Source organism: Lissotriton vulgaris, chromosome 10, assembly GCF_964263255.1.
Source record: "Lissotriton vulgaris chromosome 10, aLisVul1.2, whole genome shotgun sequence".
Taxonomy (NCBI): domain Eukaryota; kingdom Metazoa; phylum Chordata; class Amphibia; order Caudata; family Salamandridae; genus Lissotriton; species Lissotriton vulgaris.
In genome coordinates this window covers 47,159,981-47,186,376 of record NC_141698.1, presented here as the reverse complement: position 1 = coordinate 47,186,376, position 26,396 = coordinate 47,159,981, and the positions used below count along the sequence as shown (strand labels likewise).

Here is a 26,396-nt window from a genome sequence, read left to right as displayed (position 1 = left end):
GTGGACTGTCATGTTTCCATCAGTGGAGCCTTCTTTGGCTCCACTAGCTGAAACCTTACACCAATGCCCAGATGAACATGCTGCCTATTTTGAGCATGTGATCTAAGGTATTTTTTTCCATTCCAGACTGTCAAGAAAAGCCTAGAGGTCTCAAACAGGAAAAATAAAAATTTACTTCACACCCTGGGAGAAAACGTCCAGGGTATCAGGGTAATTACAGTTGATTTTTCTGAATATGTCTATTTTTTATTTCACTAGAGAGTTGCATGAAACTTGGTGGCTACTCTCTAAATTTTTCAGGGTCGCAGAGGTTCTAACTTTTGCCCTCCTGCTAGATGACAAATAGTCTTCTATATCTCTATTAACAACCCAAGGGCCTCAATTACAAGGTTTAAGTGCAGGGCAGTGCAGCAAGGAACCTTGCTGCACTGCCCTGTGTCAAAAGCAAAGGGCAGGAATGAGTCATATCTATCAAATATGGTGCATTCCTGCCCTTTCCCCCTGTTCTGGTACACAATGGGCTGCCATGCGCCAATGAAGGCACCCTTGCGCCATGGAGCAAGGGTGTCTGTTTGTACGGGTGTTTGTTTTTGTGGAGGAAGGGACACCTTCCTGCACAAAAACAACCATGAGAGGTGCTTACCTCTTTCTATGTGTGCTTCAGGATGCTGCACACTTTGAAAGATAAAAAATAGAGGGGAAATGACATAAGGATATTTCTCTTCATTGTGTCTCCCTAATGACACCCTGGGGTGGCGTTAGAATCTGACGCATTCCCAGTTTTGCAATTCCTCTGAAATCTGGGAAAGCTTAAGATTCCATGGGTGTTGCGTGGGAACATCCACAGCAATACCCATGAAACGCTCCTTTCATGCAGTTTTCTGTAGGAAAGGGGTACATATTTACAAGACTATGAAAAGCCATGCCTTGTAAATATGCTGCGGGTCATTGCGCCACCGGAGAGTCACAAATGGATGTTCCGGCAATGCAAAAGTGCCACTAGGTGCCTCGCAAATGAGGCTCCAAGTCTTTTACATAGTTCATTGTCTTGGTAAGCGTTTTGCCAAATTGACTTGCCCTCTTGAAATTAGTTCATCTGTGATAATGTATGAAATTTACAGCAATTGAAAGAGCAAGAACTAGGACGGTGTTCTGTTTTCTCATTACCTGTTCTGCCTCAAGCCCTCCATTGTGAAAGCATATGCCAATATTGAAGCTTCTTAGCCTCTGCATGGTACCCCATTAAAGCAAATAAAAGTTTCATCCTACCTAAATTAATTTAAAAGACAGTTCAGTTCATTTTAAACCAGTGTCAGGATACCCTCCTGGCGTCTAGCACCCTCTACAAATCTACTTAACAAAACATACCAATACAGAGACATGAGAAGTTGGGTTGATGATAAGAGGGATGTTAACCTGCTAAAGCAGTAGCCACAGTGCCTGTAAAGGTGAACCACAAAAGTCTCTGAATTAACTTGTGCCCAACCTTTTGGTAGCTTGGCCCAAAAGCAATGAGGCTTGACTGAGAGGCAATGTGTTAAATATTACACAAGAAACATCCTGCACCAAGAAAAATAGATTACATTTCAAAAAAATATTTGAACAAAAAGACAAAAATCTAAAAGATCAAAGCACCAACTGCAGACATCTTGTTGTACGAGAGCGGGTCAAAGTAAAAAAATATGGCCAACTGCGGTGGGGTGCGAGTCAAATACAAGAAGTGGCTTGGGCCATGTTGGTGCCTACCTTTAGACGTAGAAGAAATTTGATGAAAATGTTTCTGAGAAGGAAAAGTTTAGCAGGGCAAGGTTGCAGGCATTACCTGAAAAGAGTGTCATTGTCGGGATGTCGCTGAGCAATGTCATGTTGAAGATTTCATCGTTCAAACAGTCAAGGCTTGCAGATGTATTTGATAAGAGTTCCATGAGGCCCACTCATTTTTTGGGAAAGGTCCGCTTAACAGGATGTTCTGCTGTGGAGAATAATGTAGCAGGATCTGACACGAAGTCAGGTGGAGCAGCGATATATCTTGGGTGGATAGAGGAGCAAGTTGGCTCCGTTCTCCTCTTGGTTCTCAAAGCAGTTTTTAGCCAAAAAATGAAAGTCCAAAGTTTGCATTTTGGCTATCTTGCCAAGGACTGGGCACCACTTGGGGAAGTTAGGACTCATCCAGGCCAGGTCCAGGAGAGGGCTCAGATGGTTATAGCCTTTCTTTCCCCAAGGCTCTGATAAGTAGGCCATCCCACTAGCCATTGGAGTCAATGTGGTAGTCATGGGTTCAAGTGGTGAAACAGAACTCAGACAGCAGTAAAATCCACTGAGGGATTTAGACAGACTTCATGCAGCAAAGCAGTCCTTCCAGGCGCAGCCAAGCAGTCTTGTGGAGTATGCAGCAGGCCTCAGCAGCAGGCAGGCAGTTCTCAGAAAGTGAACTCATGAGTGGGTCTTACTGTCCTATTGTAATACCTGGAGTCTTTTTTGGAGGAGGAGAAGCGGAAAGAGATTTTGGTTTTGAGTTCTAGTAGTTTCCTGCCTCTGAAGCTCTGGCTCAAAGCTAGCTGCATGAACAATACAGTGATTACAAGTGTTTTGTGTGAAAGCAGAGCACAGCCAATTCACTTGCAAGTGAGGCTGTGCCCGGTTCTACCCCCTCATCCAGGCAAACATAATCCCTCTGTTTTGTAACTGCCTTGGAGGAATAACCAAAGACAAAGTGCCAACTGCCGCCGGTCATGTGACCTAGTAACAGGCACTAAATAGTAAGGGCAGAAAAATGGCAACTTTCTAAAAAAAAAAAAAAAAAACGGTGTGGGTGGGTGTTGCACTCTGAACCCCAAGTAAATCAGTGTACCTTGCTGTGTGTGCACAGTTGTATTAATACCTGCTAAGCATTGATCAATTACAATGTAAGTGGCCTTACCCCAAACTGGTGGTAGGGACTACAACCTGCACTACTTAATCAAATTTAAACACTTTACAAATTATTCATTTTCTTCATTACATACATTTATTTCATTGCATGTTACTTCAAACTTGTCTTTACCAAAACATTTTTTTACATAAACGCATCACATTTTAGATCAAAACATAATGATATTCAGCAAATTCATGTCCACCCAATGCATTTCGGGACACTCTGGTCCCTTCGTCAGGGGTTCCAGGGAATCAACTCTATATGAGATCTGTCGAGTAGTCTTTTAAAATCCAGTTCTTACAGAACCATAATACGAGCAACTTTGGTACAAACGATGTCACCTCTTGCTAGCCAACCGGCAGCGTATATGTTGAAGTCTTTATATGCCCGGGGGGTGGGAGAATAAATCTCAACACGCTTTCGTATTTTTCATTAAGACCGGCGGGACCTGTACGGGCGTTCTCGGAATCAACGCCTGCTTAGACCTTCCTTCAACTCAACCCCGTCCGTTAATACTGCAATTATTGTATTAAGTGTGACAGGTCACAAAACAATGTTCACAATACATAGATCCTGTTATAATCATTTGTACCCGTTCCATGTTCTAGGGCAAGACCCTTGTTTTACTTTTGATTACCCCCCCTCCCGACCAAGTATTGGCTTACATCCTTGTTGCTATGGAAATTCTTCCAGTGTCCTTTCTTCAGTATCCCCCCACTCGGGATTGCACACAGATTACCACGATACATATTCCACATGGTCCAGATCTGTTCCCACTTTTTGGGGCATCCTCTGCCTACATATACCTTTTTTTCGGCTTCTATACACCATTCGAGGTCTCTCTCCCAATCTCAAAGGCACTGCACTACCGACCTCGCCCAGTGTTGAACAATGTTATGCTTTGCTATTATGAGTCCCTGTGTGACCCAGATCCTATTTTTTTCACTAAGGTCTGCTGGCTCCCATATGTTGAGGAGATAATAGGGCTGGATCAGGAGTCTGAGCCACCCCTACTATTTCTGACATTTTCTGGATTATGGTAATCTAGTACTGTTGTATCTGGGGGCATTCCCACACCATGTGGTAGTATGTTCCCCCCTGTCCGCAAACCTTCCCATAGGTGGCTTCCTTTGTTATGCCCATTTTGACTAGGCTGGTGCATGAGTAATATATTCTGTGAAGTATTTTTAGTGGCATCAACCTGAATCTACTCAATATAGCCACTTCCTTGGGTGATGATGGAGTGTCCTGCCAATCATCTTCATCTAATTCCCCGATATCTGTCTGCCATTTTTCTCTGAGTTTGGTGGGAGGGCCTGGACAGTTATTTACCAGTTTCTGATACATCAGGGATATGGCCTTCTTATCCATATGATGTATAAGGATTCTATCTTCTAACAGAGAAGACTTTGGTAGCGCTGCGCCCCTAGGAATTGCTGCCTGCAGTGCGTGTTAATTTGCATATAGTGGAACGTTCCTGTATTGGATAGTTCATACTCTTGCTGAAGAAGTTCAAATGATCGCATATCGCCCCTCACCCACAAATCTCCCACCCGGGATATCCCTATGAGGTCCCATTTATCAAAGCCCTAATATTTGCTCATGGTCCTAAGTATTTCTGCATCCCAGAGTGGTGTATGCTGCATAATCCTATTTTCTCAGCCCATCTGTTTCTGGACCATGTGCCAGAGCTCATACACACCCTATCAATGCACACCCACAGGCACCACAAGCTAAATACCCACAAGCTCCTCAACAATATATTTTTTTAAGTTTCGATACAGATGTGTTCATTTTACCTGATGGGAAGGAAGATTAACACTACTGCATTACACCTAAGAAGCATTTTGCATTTAAGAGCAATGCAGAAGTACACAAGCAATAACAATTGTCAATACACAATACATAGGACAATTGTTCAAGAAGCTTACCACAGATATCTTTGAAAGTGGAGTCATTTGGTGTCATGGTGGAGTCGGTGCACCAAAGGAGGGACCTGGATGATGGGGTAGAAGATGGAAAAAGGAAATGGGAAGCACCAAAAAAGGTATGATTTTTCCTTATTTTCTATGATTCTGCCAATTCAAACTAGGAGGGATTCCTGCCACAGTTGCCAAGTTTTCTTGTGCCTCGGTAGAACCGAGGCACAAGAAAACATTAAAACAAATGCGCAAAATGCAAACAAGGGGACAGGGCAGAAACACCCTGACCCCCTAGGCCTGCTCAGGGGATCCCACAAGGACAGCCAGGCCAAAAAAGCATTAAAAAAAAAATCTGCAAGATTCGCGCACCTATCGCAAATTTTGTCCGAAATAAAAAAAAACTACTCACGGGCTCCTGCGCTTCGTTGTTAATTAGCCCCCGGGGGCAATTTGTGTAATGTAATGGGAGGTCCAAAGGGGCCACCCAGCCCCGGGGACTACCACCCCACTCCATGATGCAGGACCTGTATACCTGAACCACTGCCTCTCATTACACCTACCAGTCAGACACCTCTGCTCTGCCCAATTGGCCCTGGCCACCGTTCCACGCATCGACAAAACCTAAAACTGGAGGAACATCCTTCTCCCACCTTGCCACAAATACCTGGAACACCCTCCCTCTCCATCTCAGGCATTCCTGTTGCCTACCCAATTCAGGAAAGATCTCAAGACCTGGGTCTTTGGCTGAACCTCTGCCCCCAGACGGATCAGCAGCCCCCCTCTATCACCATCAGTACCTTGCGACCCTCAGAGGTAACTTGCTGCACTATATAAACCCCTGATTGATTGATTGATTCAATACCCTCCTATAAGTACGGTTAGGAAGGGTATTTGGTTTGTAATACTCCGGTTGGTATGTATGTGAATGTGTTCTATAGAGATGGGTAACTCTGCTTTTGCTAGCCTGGCAGCAAATCACCCACTAAATTGAGACATCCAAGATGATCTTGGGGTGGATGCTTGTTAGTGAAAGTGCTCCTGTCCTTTTGGTATGAGTGAGACCCTTCACCAAAAAACTATTGCCAGCCATACACCATGCTCGGACAAAACCTACAGGTGGGTTGCTTCTTTATTGTGAGGTGCCAAAAGTTCACAAGGATCTCCCTTTCCAGCAAGCTCATTCAATCTCCACTGACACTTCTTATAATGCATGCTCATACAGAGGTGTCTGGGAATATAATTCTAGATTATGCATGCTCCTTTTGCTTAAGAGGTGCAAAAGGTTGGATTAAGAGATAATTGGATGGTGAGTATTCCTGGCGCCTGTCCCTGATTCATTTCAGCAAATGGTTGGCCAATACGCTTAGCCACACCTTGGAGTCATTAAACCCACTCTGCCTTAATTAAGCAGCATCCCACTGAGAAAGGTGACTATAATAAAGACATTGCATAATCTAACCTACTGTTCCTCTGGGGCAATCACCAAGTGTTGAAATCAATGCTGTAGATCCCTCTAGGCAAGGTAGACTAAATTAAAATTGCAAAATAATTTGACTGCCTCCCGCGGACCACATTCCCTAATGAGGTTGTCGACAAAGAAGAAGCTGGCCTGCACATCCACTGGTATTATAGAACAACAAGTAAACGCCTAGCCAACAGGAAAAGACTCACTAATTTACTATAGACTCACTGTGATTTTACTAATGTGAAAAACTGGTTTTAAGTCTTTTTTATCTATTGCTTAATATTGTGAGTTTTTATTAACTGTACAATAAAATAAATTCAAATTCACTGGTATTATCTGGTAAGGTGGATGTATGATGGAAAAACAAATGACTTTACCACGCAGGACATTACAGCATGGTCTCAACCAAGTGTTTCGCAGTACAACTCACGTCTAAACCAGGCATGTCACCGCCATTCATAAATATAGGGATACTTTAAAAGTACCATTACCTCGCATACCATTACCACGTATCCCTGTTTCAACGCACCATTAAACTATACGTAGAAATGTATTTTTAAAATCAAAATGTAAGGACCTTTGTTTTAAATGATAAAATAATCCAGAGCATAAATATTACTCAAAACATTTTAGGTATAAACATTATTAATCGACCTGTAACAAATCAACTTAAATAAACACATTCTAATTATCCCATTTCCAAATTTGTCATTCCTTTATTTAAACCTAAGAGTGCAGCTAACTCACAAGTAAAAATGCTGTCACTGTACATGAGGAAGTCTAATAGATGTTATTGTCCACCAAATGAAAAAATCCACATTCTGTCAGAATCAATCCCACGTTAAAATACACATTTCCCAAATTTTTTTGTTTGTTTGAATGATGGTTTACCAGTAAAAACATATAAAATAAATAGTCCCCATTTTGTGATCAGTGGTACACTGGGTCTCCTTCTGAACACATGCTACTGGGAGACTCTGAGAAGACAGCAGTTTGCTGTGGAGACACTGCCATTTATCAGTCGAAGTGAGGACCACGTTAACACAAAACACATTTAAAATGAACTAGTTAAATTCGATAAACATATAATATGTTATCTTTTTCTAAATTTTCAGATTACTGACAGATTCACACATAACTTATTTACGGTGCATTAACTGGAAGTCTATTAATGCAGGGCATTATATGAAACTTTTTAAAGTATTTTAATTCTGAAATTTACCAGGATTTGGTAACCATTTTTTGTTTTTCAAAGAAGTACATGAAAATACATATGTTTTGAAATGTACCTTTGTCTGAGAGCAGATGCTGGACAGTGACAGGGGGGGGGGGCAAAATCTATTCTAACTCCGCAAGGAGCATAACTCTGGGCAAGTGCGGGATAGTCACAGGGGGCAACATTACTATTTAAACTCCACAAGGGGCATACCTCAGGGCAGGTGCTGGACAGTGACTAGGGACTGAATTATTATTCTAACTCCACCAGGGGCATAACTCAGGGCAGGTGCTAGTCAGTGACGGGGTCGACATTTCTATTCTAACTCCTCTAGGGCTCTAGGGGCGTCCCTCGGGTCAGGTGCTAGACAGTGACAGGGGGCAAAATTACTACCTCAGGCCAGGTGATGGACAGTGACAGGGCAGGTGCTGGACAGTGACCGGGGCACATTTGTATTCTAACTCCAGCAGGGACAAACCTCAGGGCACTTGCTGGGCAGTGACTGATCAAGGCAAATTACAATTCTAACTCCACTGAGGGGCACACCTCAGGGCAGGTGCTGGACCGTGACTGAGGTCTAATCTGCTATTCTAACTCCTCTGGAGGCATACAGAGGGCAGGTGCTGGAAAGTGACTGGGGGCTAAATTACTATTCTAACTCATCTGGGGCATACCCAGGGCATCTATGCACACTGTGGAGACATACCAAGTCTAAATTCTTGTATGTACCACAGTTAAATACTAGGCACCCTACCTTATGGGCTATAGGCCATACTTAGGGTTGAATTAGTATTTAAATGTAGAGTCCTTACCTCTCAAAAATGATTATTTTGACATGTTTGCTAGGAGGTTTAAAAACTGCAAAAGTCAGACTGGACAAGTATGCTGGAAGCTATGTTATGCTGCAGTCCAAAGTGGCATTTCACTCTTCCATGCCATTGGTGTATTTTCCTACCATGAACCTTACTAGAAAGTTAGGAAGGCCAATAAGGAGCTAGTCAATTTTACCATGTTAGGATTAGTGGTCAGAATTTTGTCAGGGTGGTGGACGTTATAACCTCTTAAATCCTTTCCTGGCTGATACCTACCCACCATATTTTGTCATCTCCACCAACTTGGCAGAGATCTCCATGTTTTCAGAGGAGACAACATCACGCCGGCTCCTCTGTAGGCACGATACGTTTGTTGAGCAGCCAATATGTTTCATGCAGCCTCTTTCTACAAATATATTTGTTTTCCAAAAATATAATCCCAAAGTGGAAGTTTGTGTTTTAAAAAAACTAAAAGCTCTGACACCCTGCGAGTTTTCTCTAAGGTGTGGGGCTCAGTTTGCACTACTAAAAAATGAACCCCAGAGTATTGACCTACAAGAATATTATCGATAGCAAATTGAGAGACATAATTTTGAAAGGTAAGCGCTTATATGGAAGTATAGGTTTACTATTCTTAACTTCAGATTTATGAATCTTGAAGATATATATATTGTTAAGTTAATTGTATGTGGAGTTAGGTCTAGAAACTCTATACGTACCTGGTTATATTTCAGATTCTATACTATGCTCTCGATATTCTGTGCCATTGATATTCTGATTTCGATATTCAGAATGCACATCTGGGGGTCATTCTTATTTTCCTGTGTCTGGAACACCAGAATGTTCCTGGCAGCCCTGAAAAGGAAAAAAAAAGCATTGTAGGAAGGTTGAATGTGAATACATGGTTGCCCCGACTTTTTTCCTGGTGTTTTGATGGTTTTTGACTTAGTTTGGCTGGGATCCTGCTATTCAGGACCCCAGCCTATCTGCTTTCCTCTCTTAATTGATTGCAAGTACTTTAGGTACATTCCAGTTGGTTACTGGGGTACCCTTGTGAGTCCCTAGTAAATGGTACACCCGGTACTCAGGGCAAAGGTACCCCAGAGGCCTACCAGGGGCTGCAGCATGTATTATGTCACCCTGGGAAGCCTTCTAAAATGACACTGCAGGACTGCTACAGCAGCCTGGGCAAGGTGGTGCAGGCACCCCTTACTAAGATATAGGTTACCTACATCTACCCAAAATCACTGCACATAGAAACCTATCAGTCACCCCTATGGCAGGCCTTATCAATCCTGAAGGCAGGGTGCTTAGTTTTGTATGAGAGGGTGCCCATGCATGAGCAGGACCCCTCTGCAGCCTTCGGAATCTATTCTATGGGGCTGTTCAGTGATGCAGCCACACCATGTACTCTTTAGTGCATTATAACCTTGTGATAAATGCTAAATTTAGAATGGCTAAATGGAAAAATGTTGTATTTTGGTGTCAAACACTTTGGAATTCTACCCCGCTGCCAGTCCTGGCAGTGGGGGTAGAATTCCACCCTTCAAGAGTGAGAGACATGTACTAACTGGTCTAACCGGTAATAGTTTAAAAGAGCCCTGGCGTCACAAAATGGATGCTGCCCCCTTCTGCTGACCGAAACTCCGGCAGGGAGGACAATAGGTTTCCTGTCACAGGGAGGTGTAACCACCTCCCAGACAGGCTTCAGTGTATTTGGGCTGGGTGGGTGCACTCTGAGAGTTCTTTGAAGTCAGCACTGGGGGCACATTTAGCGTCCCTGTGCATGGTCCAGTTCAAAACGTTTGCAGGGGCTACCAGCCCTTGCTCTGGCATGAAACTGGGCAAAGGAAATAGGTGTAGCCACCACTCTTTTCAGACCCTCCCAGAGGTGGATCCCCAGAGTATGTCCAACCCCTTTCTTTAGTATAAGTAAGGAACCCCTGGCAACAGGACTTTAGATCACACCTGGACAAAACTCTGAAACTGAATCCTGGAACTTCGACTATCTACTAAAAACCAGAGGACAGAAGAATCTCCTTTGAGGTGAAGGAGTGACTCCCCTGCTTGGCAGGCACCAACAGAGCATCTTGCTAGTCTGCATTTCCGAAACTCCAGTCGGACTCTGAAGTATCTGCAACACAGGAAGAGGATTTCCAGACTTCTCAGAGGCCAACCCGAGTCCCCAGCAAAGCTGAGACCCGCAGCCCTCGTGAGTGACGTGGAAACTGGAACTCCTGGAAACCATGCACATTTGCTAGTGCATTGACTTCTCGACGTCTCGTGAAGTTGTGCTTTGGGTTACTTGTAGCCCAAGCCCCCAGCACCATTTGCACCGAAAATTGTGGGCCTACTCTCCAGGAGTGTTCCTTGAGCCCACTTCTTGCATTTCCACTCAAGGCTCCTTCGCGATCCCTGGTCCATTGACTGGTAGTCCTTGTGAAGGCAACTCTGATTTTCCCTGAGCTTCCCTGGTTGCTCCAGACGTGCTCTGACTCCCCACTGAGTGGTAAGTCCCTCAGACCTTACTGGTCTGCATTGAAGCATTTCTTTGATTCCTGTATGGGTTACTGTTGCCAAGGCTTGTTGGATCCAATCCAGGCACCAACACCGCAGTCTCAACATCCTTTGTGGAACAGCTCGATTTCAGAACCTGGTTGCCATCAACGCTTCCTGGTCCTCGTGGCTCAAGAGTCCAATTTCACCTTCTTCACCTGAAATCACCCAACATCGGTGGGCATTCGACTATTGTGCCCCTGGTCACTGGCTAGTGACCCAGACTCTGTCCCCTCTGCTTTCAGGTTCTTCACATCTTCGATCAAGGCTTGGATCACGCCGGACACTTTCCACTTCTTCGGCAGCAGCACTTTGCAGCAGATCGCCATTGGAAATGACGATGATTCCTGATACCAAAAGGCACCTATGTATCCGGCTTCCCTGGGTGAGGTAACTCGAGTACTCTGGTGCTCCTGTGGGTTTTGGCCCTAGAACCCCTTAAGTCTAAAGGGGTTTGCTCAAAGTCCTCTCCTACGTGTCCTTTATCTTCAAATTTCCAACCACAACTTTCCCCATAGAAGTTAATGGTGATCGGCGGCTGTGTTTAGACTCTTCACGGTCCCCTGTGTCACTACCTTGGGTGGTTCCTTGTGGCCCCAGCACTTCCAAAGGCTCTAGGCCTTGTGTCTAGTCAAGTTGTGGTTCTTATACCACGTTCTAAATATATGGTTTGGTACGCCCCTAGGGCTCATCGTATATTGTGCTAATTTGCTGGGTGCTGTTTCCATATGTACTTTTGCCTCTAGCTTCTTAAAGAGACTAGTGGGATGTGTTTGAAATAAATACATATATTTTACATATATACCTGGTGTGGTTCTCCTTTCATTTGGTCATTCACAAGATTATAGACTGGTAAAACAAGCTGCTTTACATACCCTGAAGACTGCTCTCCACAGCTACCTCTAGGATAGCTTTCAATAAAGGTTGTCTTTAACCTACCATCAATAAGGTTCGTTTGGACTGGTGCAAGGTGCCCACTAGAATAGTGGACAGCATATGCCAGACCAACCTTTTCACAAGCATGTCAGAATTTCCACTCTAAATAGAGAAGATGGTCTGAGGTATTTACATCAATAGCCAAATGTCTGCCGGGTAGTCGGGCTCAGGTGTCTGCCAGCAGAAACATGACAGCCGGCGGACTGTCAGTTAGGCAGACTCCACTACAAACATGGCAGTGCACATTGTCTGCTAATCTCCAAATAACCGCCTCTGTCTGGGTGGGGACCAACCATGTGTTCTTCTGCGCCTCTCTTTCTTTTCTTGGATGAGCTCTTTCTAGATGGTCTGGTCATTGGCAGGGAAGGTCATGGCACCCTGGCTCATACACCCCAGGCTCACCTGGTCAGCTGAGTAGAATGGTGTGAAACACTAAAGGGTGCAGCCCTGGTCCTGGCCTCAAGCCCAGCTGATGCTACGGTACCTTCTCAGGGTCAACACTGCTTTGCCAAAGAGGATGAAGCAAATCCCGCCAGAGGCTGTGGGTGTGTTTTTCCTCTCTTAGATGACACTTGCAATCAGAAAGACTAGCTAGAAAGGCACAAGTGTCCCAATGCATCGCAATGTTCCTGTTGGGCAGTCGCGAAACAATGATACAGTGACACAATCAATGACCCTGTTCCCTAGGGGCAAGGATGCCCTAAATACTTTGCAGTGTGCATCAGACTGCTTCCTCTGGATTCATTAAAAATTGTGCAAACAAGGTTACCTAACTGAAGTAAATAGGCGCTTTGTATCCAGTTGTGCTCTGTGAGAAAAGCCGACCTGAGCGTACAACAATTGCACAATAGTTCGAATGCCCCGCCCAGCAATGACCCAGAAAGGATTGCATAACACACCTCAAAGTCTGCACACTGTGTATTGAAATAAATAATACCACGGCTTTTAAGATTGAAAACTCAAAGCAAGATGACAAAAATATACAATTACACGAAACGAAACCAATGAAATCTGAGAGGTGCAGGCCTTACATCTGTCCGTGCTCAGTGGTAAAACAGAAATAATACACGCACAATCGTTTACAGGCTCGGCTGCGTTCCAACAATAGACCAGAGAGTAAAGTACATTGTCCAAAGATCAATTATGGCCCACTTAGTTCACCATCTTTATACAGAGAGTGCTGGCAGAGCACCTTGTATCTGAAAGAGCGGAGAGCTAGCTGCTGGGGAGGGAAGCACGAAATAGGGGTCTCATTGAAAGTGGCATTGGGGTGACTGGACGAGACTGCAAGTGGAGGGGTCTGTAAGGGTGGATATGGGGACAGACAGGTTGGAAGAGGGTGAGAGTCACAGGAGATGTGAGCGTGCAAAGGACAGCCTGTGAGCTACAGGGAACCAGCCAAAGAGATCCAGAGGTGGACAAAGGAGCCCAGAAAGCTCCTGATTGGCCAGTTTGGCGCTAGGCTACAGGTTGCAATAGGAGGTATTTCTATCCTCAACTATTTGCATTTTGCATAACTCATTTTCTGATCCTTTTAACTCCACCATTCTGATAATCGCACCAGCATGATGAGCGTTTGAAACAATGGAAGAACAATGCCCATGACGTTTCAAACGTATTATGTGTCCCAGTGGCATAGGAAGGGTGTCCTGGACTCAAAGGACAAATGTGTACCTCTGCCCCTTATTTTATTCACTCAGATACACACACACGCACGTGTGCACACAAATACACATGCCACACGTGCGCACACATAGCCTCCCTCCTCTCTCTCTCAAACTCCTCTGGAAGTAAATTGAGGCTGCCAAATGTGCACCCAAATCATGGTTAAAACAAGGTCATGCCAACAGGTTCACCACCACCTGGATTCGTTCCCTAAAGCTAAAATGGGGCAGAGTCCGTGAATAATCAGCCTGAGAAACAAAACTTTTCTGATGAGATGCCATGGAGATATGCCCATTTCAATAAGCCCAGGAAGGCCCTTAAGCGTCTGGTGTTCGCACCAACAATCCTCCCTGTTCTCTTGTGGATGTTTCCCCATGTGCACCTTTGTGATGGCCCTTCCAAGCAGCCTCTCATCTTCAAACACGTAATGCCAAGGTATGTGTCAACCAATGGCCTGGTGCTATAAGTAGGGCACCGACTCAAATACATTCAAAGGTGTGCCAGGACTGAGACTGGCATCTATTGCAGCGCCGGGCAGGATCATTGGCACATCGTTTGAAGACTCGGAAGAGAGAGCTTCCACCAGTACAGGTTTGTACAGGGTGAGCAATTTAAATGCCAAACGGAAGTCTGTACCTTTATTGTAAATTGATACTTGTATAGCGCACTACTCACCCGCAAGGGTCTCAAGGCGCTTGTACGAATGCCGCTGTGGAACCCATCCTGGCTTTCCCTGTGAGGCGTCCACTCCTGGGCAATCCTGGGCACCCCCAGGGTGGAGGCCAGGCATCCTTAGCGTTGTGGGGGCCGTTGTGGAGATTAAAGGCCCGATGTAGGTAGCCCTTTACCGATCCGAATCGGCCGAAAATACCGATTTTCGGCCGTTTCCGATCGGTAAAGGGCTACCGAGATGTAGGGGCACATTTTCGGTAATTTTACCGAATCGGTATCATTACCGAATCGGTATATTTACCGATTCGTTAATATGTACCGAATCGGTAAAATAATTACCGATTCGGTAATATTTACCGATTCGTTAAAATTACCGAAAAAGCAATGTAGGTAGAAAATTTACCTTTGGCACATGGCTTACAGAATCGGTATTTTACCATGGAATACAAATCCATGGTAAAATACCGATTCCTGTGTACATGCACATCTGTGCATGTACACATGTGCCATGTGACAGACAGACGTGCCCTTAGGGCATGTCTGTGTGCCACATTGCACACATGCCCGTTTTGGGGGTGCTAGAGGGTGTCAAAGTGACACCCCCTGCACCCTTGTGAATTCTTTAATTACCGATTCGGTAAATACCGAATCGGTAATGCCTAATCATTCCTATGGGCTTCAAAGCCCATAGGAATGAATGGGCATTACCGATTCGGTATTTACCGAATCGGTAATTAAAGAATTGTTAAGGATTCGGTAACGAATCCAGATGTTGGGACCTACATCCCATTTACCGATTTTGAAATACCGAATCGGTAAGATTCGGTATTTCTAAATCGGTAAATGGGATTTACCTACATCGGGCCCTAAGTAAGCTATTGCCCAGAGTTGCAGAGTGGGACTCCATGATTGGAATAGGCACCACAGCGAGAATTATCAGGTCCGTGGAATTTTGAGCCCAAGACCCGCCGAGGCGGGGAATTGAACCCTGGTCCCGGGCTAGACCTCTGCATCAGGGTCTGCCGCTCTAATCATTGAGCCACACTATTTTTGAGCCACTGCTATTTTTTTTTTAGAAAGATTAGTTGTGCTACATATTTTTTTCTCCATATTTAGAATCACACCCGGGATATCGGGATTGTGGAGGGTTATTTCACACTTGGATAAAAATGAATATTTTTAATTGTTTCTTGAGTCTGGTATTGGCACCATTTCACGAAACCTGGATGGTGTTGTTGCCAGTGTAGATTTGATTGGCAGGGGTGTCCCAGTGAGGTCTAGAATATCACCTAGGTTTACAAAATACACTCACTCGAGGGACTCGTCTACCTTTATGCTCAATTTAGGCAAGATTAAGGGATATAGTGAACAGTTGGCATATATTTCTGCCCTTCCTAGATCTGTGCTGGACACTGCTGGACACTGCTGGTTTAATGGCACTTTGGAGTGGAAGTGACAGGAAGCCCGTCATTCTGAGAATCTGGAAACGGCACAACTTGTTTCAGATCAGGAGTTTGAAAGTTGCTTGAACTCATACCTTTTCCCCATAAAAAACTCTTCCAGGTTTTTCCTGGAGGATTTTTTTTACACTGAAAAGGTCGAGATTCTTAGTTTTTCGGGTCAGGGTGCAGGGCTAAATATGTAAAAATAATAAGTACCAGGGCCCTCTTCAGCAGGCCACTGCAGCTTGCTTCATACATTGCCCCTGCCAGCACTGCCAATGACAATTTAGACTATTCCTGGCCCCCAAATCTAGAAGAATGGCTTTGGTACAGCTATTCGTCTTTTTAAATATATATATCAAATAATAAACTGTTAGTCTGCTCATCTCTAAATTAGACAGGCAGCACCACCTCGTGGCAGCTGTCATAAGTGCCGGTGGCGAGCACCAGAAACCACTGTCTCAAATTAAGCACTGTCAGGGTGAGTAAATACACGCTGTTTTACAAAGAAGTAAAATCAGTATCTCATATTATACCTCATTCCAGCAGCAAAACCACCATTAATAAATCCTCGTTATGAAGTAGCCAGGAAATTGAAATATTCCAGCTTTGAATCGAACCTCTAATGAAAGCCTGTTAGGAAAGCAAATAAGCTGAATCTTTCCTAGAATAGTTCCCTTCATTCAAACATTCACTTATCCATTAGTTCATCTTCTCACTCTCTTATCAACCCATCAAATCACTTTTAAACCTTTTCTGACCATCCATTTGTCCATCCATCCATCCCTGCTACAACAGGGGTTCACAGTGCCACTAGGTGTAAGGGGCATATCCACAAACGAAAAATTATACATTAGTAAATCTAAATGTGTAAATTTACTCTTACACTTTGTAGTACATTTATTTCTTTGGGTATTCTCCATGTTGAAAACTAAATTTACTACAAGTGTAGTGTAGTTACATTTTTTTTTAAACGAAATCGAAAAAATATTATAACATTGATTCCTATTTTAGGTCCCTGCCTCCATTATTTTCTAGCTAAGTGTTTTAGAGTGCTAGTGGTTGAAAATGTGGAGTGCTGCACTTACTCTAGGACTGAGCTGGAGTACACTTATTACTGTTTAGGGTCTTTTTGAGCTAGACTTGGATTTCTGGATTGTGGTCGACAGGCTCGGAGAGCCCGTCTGCCGTCCGGAAATCCCTCAGTACTCCCCCGGCCACCTCTTTGCGACAGAGGGAGTACGATGGCAGTTTATCACTGCCTTTTCGTGCCGGTTTTTCCAGCACGAAAAAGGCAGTGGGAAACTGTCTTTGGGGGGCCCCATGTAGGGCCCCCATGGGTGCGAGGCTGCCGAATGGCAGCCTGGGAGCATCTATGGTGCCCCTCTGTGGATCCCTGCACCCAGTGGCAGGCACTTTGAGGTCTGCTTTTCACAATGCAAGAATGCATTCTGCTCGGAATGCATGCTTGCATTGTGAAGTATACGAGTGCGACCGAACCCTGTTCGGTCGCATCGTACTAGCAGGGCCTTAACCAACAACAGCAGGTTGGTTGGTTAAGGCTCTTGACCGATGTTGGACGGACCTGAGTCCGTCCGACATCGGAATTGGCCCCTAAATAGTAAACTTACATGTGTGATCTCCCTATAATAAAGATAGAAGAGGTGGAGAACTCCATCCAGAGGTTTGTGATTTGCACTTTTTAGTAATTCAGTAGAACTGCTGTTTTGCTACTTTATAAACTACAACATGCAGTTCATGCTTTCCCTCCTAGTTTTGATGTCTAGGTTAAGACGAGGGCCAAAGCCTATTACAAAAGGGCTTTTTAATTTCTCATAACTTTAAGTGTTGATTTGTTTTTCTAAGGTTCATAGACATTCAAAGTTGATACATCGATCTACTGAAGATAAAAAAAAAGCTTGTAAATGGTGTTTGGCTTCTGTAGATACCAAATAGATTTTGTCTCCTATAACAATTATTGGATTTTGTTTATTTTATTTATTTCATTTTCTGACAAAAAGTCCTCTTTTGTGTGCAAATTGTTTTCTAAAAACTTATATGGGACTTTGTGATACTTTGACAGTGATCCTCATAAAAGGAAAAAATTCAGTAAAGTACTGAATCCGTGAGTACAAGGGTGCTCACATATACCAGGGCGAATGGTGCTCGTCTGTGACAAGTGATGCTGACAGTTACCACAAAATCAGAGTTTCCACATTATGGATAGTCCCAAACATAAGGCAAACACAGTCCCACCTTGACACATCCAAAGATTTTCTCCTAAATGTGCTCTAAATCCCTATCCAGGGAGGGGATGAGGGAAGATCCAAAAATTGTGAGGGTGTAAAAGAAAAGTATATTAATGTGGAAGATGTTTCCCAGTGACCAAAATATGTTTAGAAGTAAAAATGTACTTTATGTTACATTTACCCATGTGTAAAAGTACACTTGTTACAATTTCACATGTGGCTCTATCTACACAAGGTGAGTCCTGAGTCACAGTTCACAGCTGAAGTTTTAAAATGGGCAATGTGGCCCCTAGTTCACATCCCAGCATAGAAATAACACAGATGCACACCCTGTCTTTCATATGCTATGTTAATGCATCTGCATTGTTGTTTGTGTATCTATTCTTAGTAGAATTGCAATGAATTTGTTAGATTTGACCTTAGCTATTAGCAATCAGGACATTGTTTGGACACTTCCTGATTTTAAAGGCAGGGCAAGGGAGTTAGTACATGGCAACGCAGAAGTCATTGACCCAAAGTATGTTTCTTTCTCCTTTTCAACCCCCAACAATGACCCTTTTAGGGACTTGCCTGTAATGCAGAGCACCATGTAAAGTGTTGCACTCACAGATAGATCCCCATCACATGCTATCCCATGCTTGTCTTTTCCCCGGATTAATCCACTACCCTTTCCATTCAGCACTGATGACTGACAAAGGGGTACTGCAACATACAATAACATGGCTGAAGTAATGTTTGATTTAATCCAAGCGAATAGTGATTGCTTGGGCTGCATTCCAGACCAAAGCCACTCCAGACAGAGAACTACCAAATGCAAATCAGTCTTAGTCTTGCTCCAATAGGAATGGTCAAGCCAGAACTTCTAGTCCCGCTCACCTCCGGATGGGAACACAAGCAACCAAAGACCATAAGGATAGGAATTATCAGGGCTAGAGGGATGGAGCAGTTGGTGAGGCAGAGTGGATGCTTCTCGGTGTTACATGTGCATGACAATCTGTTGGAGAATTGCATTGCAAATGTGAGTTTTGATGCCTTTCTCCAAAGTAAGTACACATGGGTGCCTGACAAGTTCATCACCTCTTTTCGATAGTGACATCTTGTGGTTGGTGGGGTATGCCTCTGTGGACATATAGTGCAGTAATTCTCTATCTGGGTCTCTGTTTCTGTGAAATCTGTAGTGCCCTAGATGAGTAGATGACCCAAACAAAATCACTTCAACAGTGAGAAATTAATTAATGTTTTTCTTCCACCCGGCAGGCTTGATACAGCAGACCCAATCAATTGGTAACCAACATGGAGAGTATGACGTGGAAGTTGTTTGCACCTATCATGCTCCTGCTTCTGGTGGCGTCTCCACCATCAAGAGCCTGTGATTGCATGTATGCCCATCTTCAGTCACACTTTTGCAATTCAGACGTAGGTGAGTGCCTCATAAAGTTTTTCACAGCCACCAGTCGAAATACCAAAGAAAGGTCTCCTGCTGAACCGTAAGAGGGAATGTTTGACTCCCCAGTGTGATGTTTATTATCGTTTAGCTTTACTCCAAACCTGTTCCCCTATAGGCCCATGATATCACTGATAAAATGAACCCATTGCTGTGGGAATATTTATCTTTATCCTTGCCAATGATTAGGAGTTGACTTGTTAGTAGTGAGCACATAATTCTGACTGAATTATTCAGCAGGTCAGCTTCTTATGTATTTGGCCACCATCTTGGCAGCATGTACCAGCATCCCTTCATCAGCGCAAGTAGCAACAAGAGATATAGGTTTTCAGTGATACTGCCTGAATGTTAGAGAAACCCTATTGAAATGAAGCCTTCAGTTTACTCATCATTCACGTGTAAATGAATCCTGCTAACGCACAATCACACACTTCAAACATCCGACATAAGTCCATTTTCAGCCTAGCATGAGCTAGAAAAATTAAATATGCTAATACATTGGTCATGCTATTACTATTTAAAAATTTACCCCACAAAGGTTTAAATATAGATTAATTCACAGAATTTTTGTATCTTTAAAATGGCAGCAACATTACAAAAATCCAATGTAGGGAACCAGAGATATGAATTGTATAAGAATTTACACTTTCTAGTGCTTAAATACATATAGCGTGAACTTGGAGCATCTGGTCGAGCATGACCGGGACAAAGTCAAAGTTTGAGGCCGATTGCGATGGAGCCCTGGTTGGATACACTATGCCTGAGGCCCCAGTCAAAATGTTATCTTTACATTTGGAAACTTTTCTTGAGGCTTTTCTCTTGTCGTCAAGTGATGCTCCTCCTCAGGCCGGGTTTCAAGTTGACAAAGGCTTGGCTCAGCATGAGGTCTTGGTGAAATCCTGGCAGTCTTTCCGCAAGACGAACCTCAAATCCAGGCCGAGTCGCAGTTCGACGTCAGCAGCCTGACTCTCATCGAGGAGCCAGTCACCTTATGGAACTTTTTCCAAAAGTTGGTCCAAATTTCTGGAACTTCTTCTTGAAGGTCCTCTTAAGTGTTTGAAGTCTTCAAAACAAAAATCCCAAGGTCTAGAAGCTCTGAGATAGTCCTTCGGAGTTCGGTACTACAAATACCACAATGCGCCTGGCAAAATCATTAAAAGTCTTCTGGATGCACTCCATGCTGGGGACGTCTTGGAAGAGATGATGCTGGGAAGCTCTGTTAACCTGTTGCCTTCAGGGCGTCAACTCCTTAATCCTTTACTAAGCAAGGTAAAGTCCTCACAGCTGCAGTTCCCAGTGTACTTCAGGAGCAATCCTTCAGGGTGCAATCCTGTTGGGTGCAGACCAGGGTTCCAGCAGGGCAGTCCTTGGTCTCCTTGTAGTTTTAAGCAGCAGATCCGAGTTGCTATGCAGCTCTTTCATATTTATTCAATTATCTGGGGTGAGAAGCAGGGGGCACACCTGTCCAGTGAGGTGCAGGGTGCCACTCAAAAGCATGACAGCTTCCTCCAAAGTGTGGCATATTTTTGTCCCACAAAGCACTGCACTTTAAAATTAAAGATGGAGAATATCTCTCCTTTGGAGTAAGACCTGGCTAAAGCTACTGGCGTGGCTCATTTCCATTAACACTTCCCCTCCAGACCTCCTGCAAATACCATTCCTGGTGCTGTAATCTGGCTGGGGGGTGGGGCGGCACAGGAAGGGAGGATTGGCCTGGCTGGCATTCCTTATTGTCCTGTTCCATTTGAAGCCAAGTTTGATTCAACCAGCCCCCTTCCTGGCCTGTTCTATGCAGTTGTGGAGCTTTCCCCATCAGATTGCTGCAGTCTCTATGCAGGCCACTTATCACCTCATCAAAACAGTTTGGCCTGTTAAGGTTGGCCAATCAGGAGAGGGTGCTAGCAGCCTGGATTTAGGCTCACAGAAAAGAACGTTCTGTAAATTAATGTATGCATAAGTTATGATAAAATAAACAGTGGCAAGTTTCTAGACTTTATCATTACCAATCTTTTAAGTCCTTGAAATCATATTTTAGCTGACTCATATCAATAGTGACACTGTATCACAGTATTCCCATGTTAGCCTATGGAGCTTAACTGCTACAATGGGGAAACACAACATTTGCGGTTTCCCCTCAACAGGGCATATAAAACATCTGTAATAATGTCCCTGCTTATACGTACATTGCACTCCACCCCTGGGGCACTAGGGAGGACCTTGAGGGTGACTTATATGTAAAATAGGGTAGATTACCACTTCAGAAATACCTTTAGTTCCAAAGTCAAATTTGCACATAATTTACTTTTAAAGACAGCCTGCAAAGCAAACCCGCCTTTAAAAATGACGGCCGGCAACACAGCATGCACACTTCAGTGCAGGAAATCTACTGGGCCTCTGTACCTCACTGCCCTATATTATACTTTGGACTTATAAGTAGTTTAAATCCCCTTTGCCTTATTATGTACTATGGACTTACAAGGGTCTGTCACTGCCAATTGTACTTATACCTAAGTACCAAATACCTTTTTGATCAGAGCACTGGCCGTGGGCCTGGTTAGCAGAGCCCAGGGCACAGTCGGAGTCAGTTACTATCAGTCAAACAAAATGGGGGTGAAAAGGGCAAAAAAAATGCATTCCTCATAAATACCCATTCTGAGTTGGGTAGGCCTGCTGGCTCTCTAAAACTAGTGTCACTGTGGCAGCCTTCTCAATGTTTTCAGAACGGCATACCAGCATAGAATTCATAAACAGAAGCCAAGAAGTCAAGTTGTTCCACTGGCATTAAATGATGTGGTGGATCAACAGTATTAGCAGATTAGATGTCTCACATTCGCCCCATCAGCCAATCCCTAAATGAGGCCGAAACTAGGTCCTTTCAGCGAAGAAGGAGGTGTCCAGACGATACCGTAATCTAATGTCTGCAAAGTTGAAGGGTCCAATAATGGACCTCAAGGACAGGATCCATGCCAGGCTTTCGATTTTCAGTGCAACAACTCACAATCTAGAAACTTCACATTTACATTAATTATATGTGAATATATCCCACTTGGCTATCCTGAACATCTTGCAGAGATCATGCCCTTATGGCTCAAACAGGGGTATTCTCTGTTTGAAAGAACGTTACCCTATTTCCTGTTCAATGCTGTAAATATAATGTATGAAGAAACAAGAAGGGAGCCAGGCCCGAATGGACAGGTGAGGAGGCAGGGCCTTCTATAAGCAAACACACAAAAGAGTGCCTCACCACCTACATTTGAATCCACACTTGAGGAAAGTTAACCACGCAAATTGTCGTGATCAACCAGGTATTTTTATTTATACCAACATTTTTTATCAATTAATCAAAGTTTGTCGAAAAAACATGAATGAGAAGACACACAAAGACAGTTATCCACAATACATATTTACACCAAAAATGAATGGACTGGTCATTAAACAAATGAATTGTGGTCTAATAGAAAGGCGTTCAAGCATAAATGACAAAAAATGATTTGAAAAAACAAACAGAATAATTTAAGCATGTGCAGTCTAAAACAGTGAATTTACACATGGTAAGAAATGGGTTTTAGTGCCCGAAAAGAGTGAGAAAAAAGGATTACCCTCTTTTACCCCACAGACAGATTCATTGCGCCCTGATGAGATTCCGGGAAATCACTACTTGGAATCAAAACGCGTCGGCCAGTTAGCAAAGAATCATTCTGATCTGTTCCCTCACACCAGCTCTTGTTGGTTGTAAAAAGAGTCACAAACCGAATTTGCTTCATTGCTATTTTCTTTCCTTTTTTCTCACTCTTTTCGGGCACTAAAACCCATTTCTTACCTTGTGTAAATTCACTGTTTTAGACTGCACATGCTTAAATTATTCTGTTTGTTTTTTCAAATCATTTTTTGTCATTTATGCTTGAACGCCTTTCTATTAGACCACAATTCATTTGTTTAATGACCAGTCCATTCATTTTTGGTGTAAATATGTATTGTGGATAACTGTCTTTGTGTGTCTTCTCATTCATTTTTTTCTACAAACTTTGATTAATTGATAAAAAACGTTGGTATAAATAAAAATACCTGGTTGATCACGACAATTTGCGTGGTTAACTTTCCTCAAGTGTGGATTCAAATGTAGGTGGTGAGGCACTCTTTTGTGTGTTTGTAAATATAATGTATAACATATGAGGTTTATATTGGTTTGTTTGCAGCCATTTTTTTGTTTGATATTAAATTCAGCACATGAAAATAAATATGCATGTCAGACAACATTATGTTGTGCAAATAGTTACATGAAAACAAAAGTTTAGGTGAAAACACTTCACGCGCAGTAGCTTTAACTTGACCATCATACCATTTAGCAATATGCATTCAAAGATGTCATTCGTAAGAGACAATGAAACAAATCTAAGAGTGCACCATGTAGGTTTAAACACCTTTGGCACTTACCTTATTTTAAATTGAATACATGTGACACTTTACACATTCTGAAAAACCGAACAAAATATGATATCTTCATGCATAATTTGAAAGAGAAATATAAGAACTTTCTTAATTCCCAAAACACTCAATGTGAATAATTGATTGCTCTATCTACTGAATCAAATGTATTATTCTCAATCGTAGATATCAGTAATATGCTGTGATCAAGTTTTGAACCCTACCTGAAACCCCACCTAGTTACCAGGAATAATTGTTGTTTAAGTACATCAGCCGGTATAAAGATTAATGTCATTAATATGCGGCTCTAGTCTTTTCAAATGTTACCTTCATTAACAAATAGAAGCTATGAATGTATTCTAAAATCAATAACCTTAGACTCTGTATCTCCTAAAACAATATTAGGAGCTGGCAGTCTGGCCCTGCCTTGTTCATGTTTTTTCATTACTGTGTTGGCAAATTTATTTAAATGGGGGAAGGAATTGAGAACTTGTATAAAGATCAGTTGTACTCATATTCTCTTACTCAAAAACATTCTATTGAGAACCACTTACACAGTACATCCATAAGTATTATGGCTCTACCAAGAGTCAATCATATGCCAATTGTGGTGAAATCAGGTTGTACAGAATGGTCAGGTGAACATCAGTACGAGGGTCAAAATTCATATGTAATAAATATAAATCTCTTAACTAACAATAACTACTAATCCGTAAAACAAATTAGGAGTGCACTCAAGTGGTGGTCTATTCTAAAATCAAATTAAGCTAATATAAAATATATTAATTGATTCACTGTCACATCATTGATAATGAATCCCAGTTACTACAGGGTACATGAAGAGATATACAAAATTGATTTGCATTTTTTCATTAATTCGGAATACAGATTGCTGTCCATCTAAGGCAACCCAAATTATCTGCAGTGTAGTTGTGAGAATTAATCTATATACACACCATTGTAAAAAACAAACATAGCTCATTGATCTACAGCCAAACATCACCAGCACTTGCTCAGTCCATCTGTATATTATAAGCATAATATGAGTGTTTTTTTCTTTATAAAAATGAATATTAACAAGTTCTACTTGGAAAAGAAAAGTATATAGATGTGACATGAATGAATATTAACAATGGCTGCTTGGAAAAGGAAAGAATATAGATGTAACATGAATGAATATTAACAATGGTTGCTTGGAAAAGGAAAGAATATAGATGTAACGTGAATTAACAATGGCGGCTTGGGAAAGGAAGCCATATAAGTGTGACATAGATACATCACTGCCAAGGTCATCCTGTGTCTATGTTGGACAGATAAAACCTCCTGCATTAATATAATGATTGAAAGGTTCCATTATGGGTAAAGATGTGCTCTGGAGAAGATTTTGCTACTGACGTAACTTTTTTTTTACACCCCACAGTAATAAAAGCCATTTTTGTAAGAGAAGCGGAAAGAAACACCGTTAAGGGGTACGAAGTTAAGATAAAGGAGGTAAATATGTCGTCTGGAGTTTTTAAGTTCTAAGTAAAGTGAAAATCTGAAAAGTTTGTTTGCAGTGGCGCCTTAGTGGAGGAGCATCGACCCACTACTTTTCAGCAGTGTAATAAAAAATAAAATGATATTAAATCACTGTTCTTATCATTTTATTTTTACTTGTTGCGGTCGCTGCAGCTTTGAGAGGCGGGTGGGGTAGAACTGCTGAAAGAACAGGAGAGGGGAGGAGTGGTTTTCAGTCCCATAGATGTTTAGCCTGCCGACTGGCGCCGGCCAAACATTCATGCGCACATACAGCCTGGGTGAAGAACATGTCCAGGCCGACACGCAGTCCACGTCTGAGCGCGGAACTACAGTGTTCCGACCAATCACAACTCTGCATTGCAGTGTTCTGATTGGCACAGGGGAGCCTGGGTGCTTCCTGGGTCCTTCCTGCTCTACTTGAAGGAAAGAGAGGAGAGACATGATGAGGAGGCCAAGAGGTAAGTTTTATTTATTTTTTGTTCACCCCCGAACAGTGCCGGCCGCTACTGCTTGTTAGTAGGGTTCCACTTGAAACTTACCAAATTTGAGAATTAAGGTTACATCTCAGACCATGCCTCTATTATTCATGAGTGAGGAAGCCAGCGTACAGACACCCAAATAGAATGCAGAACACATGACACAGTACTGTGACTAGTAAGCGATGTAGTGCTGCAGAATGTGACATGTCAGAAGTAGAGTAAAGTAAATGGCTAATTGTGGCAAGTGACTTGCATATGCCTTCATTACATAAACAGCTGACTGTTGCCCTATTAGTGGTTGAAGTCACAATCCCAGAGAACAGTCGCTGGTTGTCAAATTACTAATGGCCAACTTGTGGTTCATGGTCTTTGCCCCTGGATCTACAACTAAGTCTTTCCCATAATGCCATTCTTAGACCATGGAATCCCTTCAAATACTTCGAGACCGATTCACAGAACTAACTTAAGACAAAATCCTAAACTTACTACTTTTGGTATTCACAGAAGTTAGGATTTTGTCTTAAGTTTGTCTTAAGACAGACTTAAGTTAGGGTTTTGTCTTAAGTCTGTCTTAAGTCTATCTTAAGGCAAACTTAAGACAAAATTCTAACTTCTGTGAATACCAAAAATAGTAAGTTTAGGATTTTGTCTTAAGTTAGTCCTGTGAATCGGGCCCTATCT

General features: G+C 42.8%; 1 protein-coding gene across 2 annotated transcripts in view; it reads left to right on the top strand.

Annotated features, from left to right (window-relative positions):
• The first annotated feature begins 13,986 nt into the window (after positions 1 to 13,986).
• Positions 13,987 to 26,396, top strand: part of LOC147684561 (metalloproteinase inhibitor 1-like) — a 28,752-nt gene continuing 16,342 nt past the window's right edge. The window contains exons 1-3 of one of the 2 annotated variants that reach the window (XM_086942363.1): positions 13,987 to 14,077; positions 19,107 to 19,269; positions 25,139 to 25,209. In XM_086942363.1, the coding sequence (XP_086798489.1) occupies positions 19,143 to 19,269; positions 25,139 to 25,209 (198 nt within the window). In that variant the 5' untranslated portion in view covers positions 13,987 to 14,077; positions 19,107 to 19,142. Of the gene's footprint in view, positions 14,089 to 19,106; positions 19,270 to 25,138; positions 25,210 to 26,396 lie in introns of both variants that reach the window. The other variant, XM_086942364.1, reaches the window with a different exon arrangement.